The 10350-nt window shown below is 36.3% G+C and overlaps 1 protein-coding gene across 3 annotated transcripts in view; it reads left to right on the plus strand.

Moving 5' to 3' along the window:
* LOC100796618 (LEAF RUST 10 DISEASE-RESISTANCE LOCUS RECEPTOR-LIKE PROTEIN KINASE-like 2.1) overlaps positions 1-8561 on the plus strand; it is a 62345-nt gene extending 53784 nt beyond the window's left edge. For 2 of the 3 annotated variants that reach the window (XM_014777881.3, XM_006583355.4), the window contains exons 2-3: positions 6095-6127; positions 6871-8561. In XM_014777881.3, the coding sequence (XP_014633367.2) occupies positions 6095-6127; positions 6871-7979 (1142 nt within the window). In that variant the 3' untranslated portion in view covers positions 7980-8561. The remainder of the gene's footprint in view (positions 1-6094; positions 6128-6870) is intronic. The other variant, XM_006583356.4, reaches the window with a different exon arrangement.
* The last annotated feature ends 1789 nt before the right edge of the window (positions 8562-10350 follow it).

A 10350-nucleotide genomic window follows, 5' to 3' on the forward strand; every position in this document is an offset into this window, starting at 1 on the left:
AGCTAAATGGACTTACACTCTAACTTCTTTAATTTCCATATCTCGTGAAATTGGACTCCCACTGATTTCACCATTTTCAATGAACCTTACATTTCCAGTTTCGGCAATTCTCATACTATGATTAGGACTATAAAACATATACTCCTTTGAATTTTTTGGATAACTAATGAAATATTAATTGATTGTTCTTGCATCCAATTTTCTTTCTTGTGAATTATAAATCCTTATTTCTGTCTAGCAACCCCAAACATGCTAGTGCCTTATACTAGGTGTCCTATTCATCCACAGTTCAAAAGGTGTCTTTTGAACTGCCTTGCTAGGAATCCTATTCGACAAATACATGGCAGTTTTCAAGGCATACATCACAAAGATATGAATAAAGTTGAATTGCTTAACATACTCCTAACCATATCCATTAAAGTTCTATTACGACTTTTTGGTACACCATTTTATTGTGGTGTACCAAGCATTGTGTATTGTGCACAAATGCCATATTTCTGAAGAGGTTTAGCAAATGGGCCTAGGTGTTGTTCAATTTCATTGTATCTTCGGTAATACTCACCACCTCTTTCAGATTTAATAACTTTCACCTTTCTATCTAATTGTCTTTCTATTTCATTCAAGTAAATTTCTAAGGCATCCATTGTTTAAGATTTCTCATGCAGTAAGTAGACATAACTGTAACGTGAATAATCATTAATAAAGGTAATAAAGTATTTTTCCTTTCTGAAAGAATCAACATCAAAAGGTCCACAAATATCAGTATGCACAATTTCAAGAAACTGAGTGCTTCTTGTATCTCCTTTCATTGTATATTTTGTTTTTTTTTTCCTTATCCACACAAATATTCAGATCAATAAAATCTAGATCAGGAAGAATTCCATTCTTTATTAATCTTTCCATCCTTTCTCTGGAAATGTGACCTAAATCTGTATGCCATAAGAAAGCAGATCGTTTATTCATTAAATTGTGTTTAGTGTCAACATTATGATGCAGAGTTAAAACAGTTCCAGCATACAAATCATCTAATTTCAATTTATATAAATCATCTTAAAGAACACTAGTACCAATGAGATGATTATGCTTAAATAAACTGAAACATCCATTACCAAAATTAAAATAGTATCCAGTAGCATCAAGTTTAGATAATGAAACAAAATCCCTAGATAAACTAGGTACATAAAGATTTTCTAGTAAATCTAAATGATGTCTAGTGTCGAGTTTTAAATGATAAGTCTCGACTGCTTCTATTAGAGCTTTCACTCTATTACCCATGAAGACGAGCTTCTAATTTGGATTTATGATTTTGATTGTAAGTAATCCCTACATAGTATTAGAATCATGAGTCATACATCCAAAATCAATCCATCATGTATTATAGGAACTTCGGTTAAGTTTGATTCAAAACATACATGATCATTAAGCTCACATTTCTTTTCGAACCAAGACTTACGCTTTAGGCAATCCTTCTGGAAGTGTCTAGGTTTCCTACAAAAATTGGTAATTATTGCCCTTTGATACCTTCTTCTGGATTTGCAAAGAGTCGTCATTGATCTTTAATGGCCATTTGCCTTTATTATGCTTCTTGATAAATTTATTTTCAGCTCCTTGATTCCCTTGGTGACTTACATAATGGACTGAGTGACTTCCTTGATTCTTAAGCCCCATTTCTTCCTGAACTAACATATTGTGCAATTCATGCACATTCCATTTATCTTCCATGGTATTATAGCTCATTTGGAACAGGTCATATTCAGATGGTAATGAAATCAAAATAAACTGAACAAGGAAATTCTCATTTACATTCATTCCCAAGGTCTTAAGTCTTGCTTTCATGTTGGTCATTTCAATGATATTTTCATGCATAGTACGTGAACCATTAAACTTCATGGTGGTCAATGTACTCATTAATGTTCCAGCACACACACACACACACACACACACAGAGATAACGATATATGATTCATTCAGATAACGATAAATATATGTTGATGCTCTCCTTCGGGTGATACAACAACACACATCATACAAACATGATAATACTAATAAAACTCTTAACATTATTTGGTAATTAAATATGCACCAATTAGTAGTACCTATTATCTTTGGGTACATAAATAAAATCAATGATACACACAAATCGCCTACAATTATATTCAATAATTATAAAAACAATTAATTAACATTTGGACGATCCAAAAATGTCTTATAACAATGAATTTCAATTGTCCATAAAGCACAAAACATGGCAAACATAGCACCTTTCTATTTAACTATCTTTTTGTATTGTATGTTTGGAAAATCACAATGGTACTTTCCTCTGATTGGGGTGGAACTTAGGAATTTCAAATTCCCAAAAGGGTGACTCATCTATCACTTCCATCTTCATATGATTTTGGCATGTGGCTTCACTTTTAGCCATTTTGTGGTTGTTGTGGCACGCCAATAATTTGACTTTTAAATTTTGTTTCTTATTCAACATTAATTCATTGGAAATTACTACCTTCCTTAACTCATTTCTATTTGCAAGAACTAGAAAATACTATACAACGTGTTTTCTGCGTGAATAGTATTTTTGTTTGGTGTGGGGAAGTAAGAAGAAGGCACAGGGTCATGGAGAAAGAGGAAAGAGAGTGGTGGTTTCGTAGGAGGAGTTTTGCTTTTATTGATTCATATGGTGGTGAGAATCGTGGCCATCATTTTCAAAGAACATGCATTTATGTGTGGAAACGGCATGATTTATGTGTGAATGGTGTTGCGGGCAAGAGTAAGAATGGATTGCAAAGAGCATATCCCCATGCTCTGTACGATGGTACTCACCGTCTGTTGGTTGTTGTTAACCACTTTGTCATACTGTGAAACCGCGTACAATTATAAAATAGTAGCATTTTTTCATGGAAAATTTTCCACAATACCTGCCAACCACTTTGAAATTTTCTCTAAACGTTTAATCAAAAAAAATATTCCTCTAAATGCCTACCTTAGGCTCCACACAATTTCTCTTTTTGTCTTGTCTTATCTTCATCCTTTTCAAATCTCCACAACCAAATGACTCTTCAAATCTTCTTCCATTACAATACACCTCAACAATGTTGTCTTTGCATTATTACTACTATCTTCTTCTTAGCTACCAGAGTTCTATCTTCCAATCCAAAATTTGAGCCCTGTACACCAAGAAATTGTGGAAATGGTCCACCCATTAAGTATCCTTTCTGGATTCCTTATGAACAAGAATCATTTTGTGGCTACTCTAACTTCTCATTTACTGTGGCCAACATAGATGTCTATGAGGACAAGTGTCCTGTTCCCTTAGATAATTACACCTTTTATCAAACTCCATTTACCTACCGTTCAGAAAATTGGAATCTCTCCTTCTTCTACAACTGTTCCATAGAACCTAAAAATTACCCCACTTTCGAAGTAGATTGTGCTAAAAATGCTACACATTATTCTTTGGCGGTTTTTCATAAGGAGGCACTGGAGCACAAAACCTATTCCTTGAATGAGTGCCAGTTTATGGTTAATGTGCCATTGAACATGAATGCTGCTATTAATTTCACAAGCTTATTGAGAATGAATTACCCTGAGATTTTGAAGATGGGGTCTCTTTTGAATTGGATTGCACCTGATTGCCAGGACCGTGAGAAAAGTGGTGGACGTTGTGGATCTGATGGCAATCAGTTCCTCTGCAACTGCAAGGATAAGTCATACTTAAAAAGTTGTGGTAGTGGTAATAATACATTTGGAAATATTGTGATCATACTTTTGTTGTTTGTTTAGCAGGCTAATAGGGATAGTATTGTAGGAAGCTAAGGGTCTGCAAGAAGTATAAGGCCCAAACAGAAGGAAACAACCTTAGCCCAATATGGTTAGTTATGACCCATGCATTCATCAGTACGTGGAAAGCGCAAACCAACAAACCTTAGGCTAGCACCGCATCTTCTGGAAGATGTGTAGTGTAATAACAGAATATTTGCTATTACGATATTGTGATTCGCTTTATCTTTTCTGTTAGTGCTTGTCGGGCCTTGTCCCCTTCGTAGCTATATATATCCGTGTAATGGCACTTGCTGGAGGCATGAATGAATGAATGAAATAGCAGATTGCTCCCCTTAGCTTTCTTCTTCTTCTGGAGGTGTTGACCCTCGAAGTTCAGCAACCAAGCCGTCGCACGTAACATTGGTGCTTTCATTGACCTCCCATGGCCGCCTTCCATGGCTGCCACTTGCCGTACGGAGCTCCTATTGCTGCCTTCCATGGCTGTCACTCGCCGTACGGAGCTCCCATGACCACCTTCCATGGCTTCCACTCACCATACGAAGCTTCCATGGCTGCCTACCACCACCCACCCTACTCGTCATACGAAACCCTCCACTACCCCCCTCCATAACCACCACATCACCTTGAATTTTTGTTTGCCGCTGAGGACCGCCTTGAGGCTGCCTTAGCCAAACTTACCCTCAGCCAACACAACCTCTCCACTTCCATTGACACCTTGGCCACCACCATCGGCAACCTTCTTCAGCGACTATCTCGCAATCCCACTCCACATTTTTCATCTTCCTTTCCGACGCAGGCACTGACGCCAGCCACCATCATGCCGACTCCGCTGCAGACTCCATCGTCGCCTCTACTGCTCAAGCCAACTCCATCATCCACGCTCACTGCATTAACGACCAGGCCACCTTCGCCAGCCACAACGCCTCCGCCGCCACCTCTGCTAGTCACAACGCCTCCGCCGCCACCTCTGCCACCACTTCCGCCTTTGGTACCCATACAGTCGTGGCCTACAACTTGGCTGGGCCCGCGCCCTAGGCCTGTTCTTCATTTGTCCGATCTCGTTCGCACCACCATTCCCTTCACCAAGCTCTTCAGCATTGTTCCTCCTTGTGGGACTGCCATGGCCGCATACACGCTTCCAACATGACCGTTGCATTCTGCACAACTGCTAAACCAGGTGCAATTCCCCGAAATAAACCTTGGGATCCCAGTATCACGTTTGGAACCAATGCGCTGATCCCCCAACACCTTGAGGACAAGGTGTTTTCGATGAGGGCGGGAATGATAGGGATAGTATTGCATGAAGCTAAGGGTTTGCATGAAGTATAAGGCCCAAACAGAAGGCAACAACCTCAGCCCAATATGGTTAGTTGTGACCCATGCATTCATCAGTACGTGGAAAGCGCAAACCAACAAACCTTAGGCTAGCACCGCATCTTCTAGAAGATGTGTAGTGTAATAATAAAATATTTGCTATTAGGATATTGTGATTTGCTTTATCTTTTCTGTTAGTGCTTGTCGGGCCTTGTCCCCTTCATAGCTATATATATCCGTGTAATGGCACTTGTTGGAGGCATGAATGAATGAATGAATGAAATAGCAGATTGCTCCCCTTAGCTTTCTTTTTCTTCTGGAGGTGCTCACCCTTGAAGTTCAGCAACCAAGCCGCCGCACGTAACACACAGGCCCCCTTCTCTGTGTGCAAATTCTATTTCCTCTTTTTTTTGTTGTTTAATTTTCAATTTCCCTCTTTCAGGTACAAATTCAGTTTCTATTCTAATATGCCATTTTAGAATATGCTAACCAAAGTATACCAGATCTTTGCCTTTCCTTTTGACCTGTCCGACACTCGCCTTAAACTATCTATAATTCTGCATGTCAGATGATTATGGTTTCACTGTTTCAAAGTGTATTTGGATTACATAATATGTAGCCATGAACTATTTTGTATTTTTGTAGACTCAGTAACAAAATCAACTGTGTAATTCTTTGATATTTTGTATATTTCATTGTCTCATTGTCATGATTTTTTCATCAGTTAGAACCTAGTCATATCATTAATTTGAAAGAAAACAAAATATTTTATGGTTAACTTTTAAATTGTATGATGTTAGTGCAGTATACAGTTATTGGTAATTCCCATTGTGCCTCTCTTCAGATACCATGCCATAGCCATTAGCGTGTACTTTCTTCATGAGGCCTTCGGTGAAAGTACATAAATATACATGTTTATGTTTGTTATATTCAACTACAATATCTTCATTGAATTGGCACAATGCTAACCCATCTTTGCTTTCCCTGCTGACTGTTGCAGGAAAAATTAATTGGAAGGTGAAACTCCTTATAGGTAATAGATAGAGTCTTCCTTGAACTTTTTTCGCTATTTTATGCGTCTTTATTTCTCGTAAGGAGGAGTACTTTCAAACACTCAATTATTAAAACTCAATAAAAGTTATAAATTTAAGAGAGCGACTCATTAAATATGGGACTAACAAGAAAGAAACACAAAAATACAAAGAAAAAAAAATAGAAATGAGATGAAAAACAATTGACAAATCTTTTATTTATCCACAGTGAAAGAACAGTGAGATAAAAAAAAAATTGACAGAAAGAACGGAGAGATACAAAGGCAATCTTAAAAATCTACATGTTTTGGATTAATTGGTTTATTTTATTTTTTCAAAATTTTTTAATAATGAAAATATTTAAAAAATCTTTTCAAAAATATATTTTCAATTTTCGAAAAAAAAAGTCACCAAACTACCATCATCTTTTACTTTGCATATCATGATGCATTCGGTCAGGAACACTTGTTTGGAAATAACCTCATATCCATTGAAAAACTAAAATTGTCTTTAAAATAACAAAAAAAAAAAACTCATAATTAACTGCCGTCTTCTTATTCTTACCATATCTATGGTTCAATTTAATTACAAGCACTGGTAATTCACCGTCGTGTTTTTATATATTCTTATTTATTTGGGTCTTGTTTGTTGTATACATTTTAAACTGATAAATATTAACTTCCAGAAATAAAAGGAATTCAAGTATTTCTTGTCCCCTAATTCTCCTATATATCTTTTAACACAGCTATCACAACTGGAGTAATGGGAGGATTCATGATATGCATCATAATTTGCTGTACTAAATGTATGTCATCAACAAAAGTAAAACTTTGGTTTACGTTAAAGAATGACCAACGTATAGAATCGTTCTTAAAACATCATGGAGCACTAGCACAGAAGAGATATAAATTTTCCGAAGTTAAGAAAATGACCAACTCCTTCAAAGTTAAACTGGGTGAAGGTGGTTTTGGTGCTGTATACAAAGGAGAGCTACTCAGTGGTTGCCCTGTGGCTGTAAAGATATTGAATGCATCCAAAGGAAATGGCGAAGACTTCATCAATGAGGTTGCTAGCATCAGTAGAACATCTCATGTTAATATTGTCACACTTCTTGGATTCAGTTTGGAAGGACGCAAAAAAGCTCTCATTTATGAGTTTATGCCCAATGGTTCCCTTGACAAGTTTATTTACAATAAGGGTCTGGAAACCACTGCATCCTTGAGTTGGGATAATTTGTGGCAAATTGCAATAGGTATAGCCCGAGGACTAGAGTACTTGCATAGTGGTTGCAACACTCGAATTTTACATTTTGACATAAAACCACATAACATTCTTTTGGATGAGAATCTATGTCCCAAGATATCAGATTTCGGGCTTGCAAAGCTTTTTCCCAGGAAAGATAGCATTGTTTCCCTGTCATATGCTAGGGGAACAATAGGATATGTAGCTCCAGAAGTGTGCAACAAACACTTCGGTGGAATTTCACACAAATCTGATGTCTACAGCTATGGAATGATGCTGCTAGAAATGGTGGGAGTGAAGAAGAATATTAATGCAGAAACCAGTCAAACAAGTGAGTACTTCCCAGATTGGATATACAAAAGGCTAGAGCAGGGCAGAGATTTGACAACTGATGGGGTGATAGCCACACAAGAAACAGAGATAGCAAGGAAAATGACTATAGTGGGTTTATGGTGTGTTCAAACAATTCCACAAGAGAGACCAACAATGAGCAAAGTAATAGAGATGCTGGAAGGCAACATGAATTCCCTTGAAATGCCCCCAAAATCTGTTCTTTCTTCTCCAGCTAGATCGGTTCCAGAATTTACCACTAGTTCATTGCAATCTGGGTAGATCTTTCAAATTATTTTGTAAAACAGATCACTCAACATGATTATGTTGTACTTTTCATTCATTTTGAAACAAAGTGGATGTCAAGCAAGCGCAAACAAATTGAATTCAAATGCTAGACCAAACTGTGTGCTATGCTTAGTGCTATGTAAGAGTCAGGGCCAAATATTATTGTTGCTGTAGGTGAGATCAAAGTTGTTGACTCTGATGAAATCTGTTACAAAGGATGGACAAGTGGCAGCAAATGTGTCTTCCTCTTTCTTGATAGTCTCTCGTCTTGAAGTTCTTTTCTTTTTCTTATAATAATTGTATTTTTAGTACCTTTTAGAGTTATTAGCTGTCTTCCGGGTAACAATATACTGTGACTTCCAGAATTTACAAGTTCTTAGCTATCTTCCCGGTAGATCTTGAGAAGTGGCAAAACCTGTTCTTTCTTTTCCCACTAGATCGATGCCAGAATTTACCACTAGTTCTTTGCTATCTTTCGGGTAGATCTTGCAAGTTATTTTGTAAAATAGATCACTCAGACATAATTATGCTATAATCTATTTATCTATTTGTAATATATAAATCCTGAGGTACAAATCAATACCATGTCACATCATTACCCTATTTCATCTCTTTATGCATCTCTTTGTATATATCCCATGTCTATTTGTTTGTCTATTTCCTTCTACCATTTCATTTTCATGTGAGAAACAGAAGTGGTTGAAGTAAGTGAAAAAACTGTCATAAGGGTGGTTGCCTCTTCCACATGATCTGCAAGATGGGCAGACCAAAATTTCTATACAAAATTGGGTCCTTCTTTGATGCTTTCCACATGTTTAGTGTAATGGTCCACCCTGACATTCTCTTGCTTTTGTATATATTATAATTCCTTTAATATCTTAAAGTAATTTATCAGAGAATTTAAATTTCTTTAATCTAAAATTTATTGTTTAGATGTTTTATATGAAGAATTTAAAATTTTGAAATTTTAAAACTGAATTTTAAACAACTAAAAATGTGAAATTTTAATTTTCTTCTAAAAGGTGAGAAATTGAAATTCTCTTCTTGATAGAAAAACCTTCCAAAATAGTTTCGTGTATTTTTTTCATAACCTCCTTCCTCTCATTCTCGAACTCGCAACTCTTTCCTTACGCCGATGATTCTCTTTTTCAAGAAACATCGTCTGAGTTTGCGGAGTGACGATCAGGTGCGGTTGTAAGGGGACACGTAGAATCGCACCCGCCAGTCAAGGGAGCAGTCGTCGCTACCTATCACGCGGTAGAGGTGCTCACCGGCGTGGAGAGCCTGAGCCATGTCTTGCGCTGCTGACTTAATGTTGTGGTCGGGTATGGTTTTATACGTCGTTGTGTCTCGATTCACTTGCGACTCCCATGCCACATCAATATCCTTCTTTTTAGAAGTATATCAACCATATCTTCTCTTCTCTTTACATTCATTTTCTTTCACCCTCACAATTTTAATATTTTTTTATCCAAACATAAAATTTTGAAAATAAAAGAATTTCAATTGAAGTATTTGAAATTTTTAGAATTTAAAATTTCTCAGAATTTTAAATTCCGTCATCCATATACACTATAAAGGTTATCTTTGATTTTAAACAGCAAAAACTAGATTCTATTGCATTATTTCTAATGCTAGTTTTTTTTTTTTTATCAATTTCAGGGGTGTGTGACAGAACAGGTTGTGCCATCTTTTGATTTAGTTTACATGTAGAAGAGGTTGTTCCATCTATAGTAAACAGATTCCGACATCTAGCTTTGCTTTTATCTCAATTTTTGTAAGGTTCTGGTCTGTTTTGATATTGAAATTAATCAAGAAAATAATAATTTTTACAGGGTGTTTCTAAATTGTTATGTCATTGGTTATTGGAACTCCATATTGCCAATTGCCACACACACTGTAAAACTTCATTTTATTGAGATGGCTTCCTTCACTTTTGCCTGTTCTGTCTAAATTGTTGAGTTCAACATGCATAAAACATATTGTCCAAATGATCGAAGCATCTAAATAATTGACTATTCGTGCTCATCCTTCAAGTGATTTCAGAGTCTTTATATTTAACCCAAAAGCCTTTTTTTTTTACATAATCTGACAATTTTTAGCTTTGATCGACAACAGAGTAAAAATAATAATTGAAAATAACAGCGTTGCTTGTATGCTAGATGGAAATGCAAAACTTTGGGGGTTTAATGTGAATATGTTCTTTGGCAAATCATCGTTTCCATTTTCTTTTAATCAATGTTTCTATTTTTCTCTTCTAATTAATTTCTAAAGAGACCATTTGTATATGTATACCAGCATTGGTTACTCTTACTTCAACTTTAAAATTTGCTCTCAAATTGGTTTTATATGGTAGTGTTGACTG

This window comes from Glycine max, chromosome 7 (genome assembly GCF_000004515.6).
Source record: "Glycine max cultivar Williams 82 chromosome 7, Glycine_max_v4.0, whole genome shotgun sequence".
In the NCBI taxonomy this organism is placed as follows: Eukaryota; Viridiplantae; Streptophyta; class Magnoliopsida; order Fabales; family Fabaceae; genus Glycine; species Glycine max.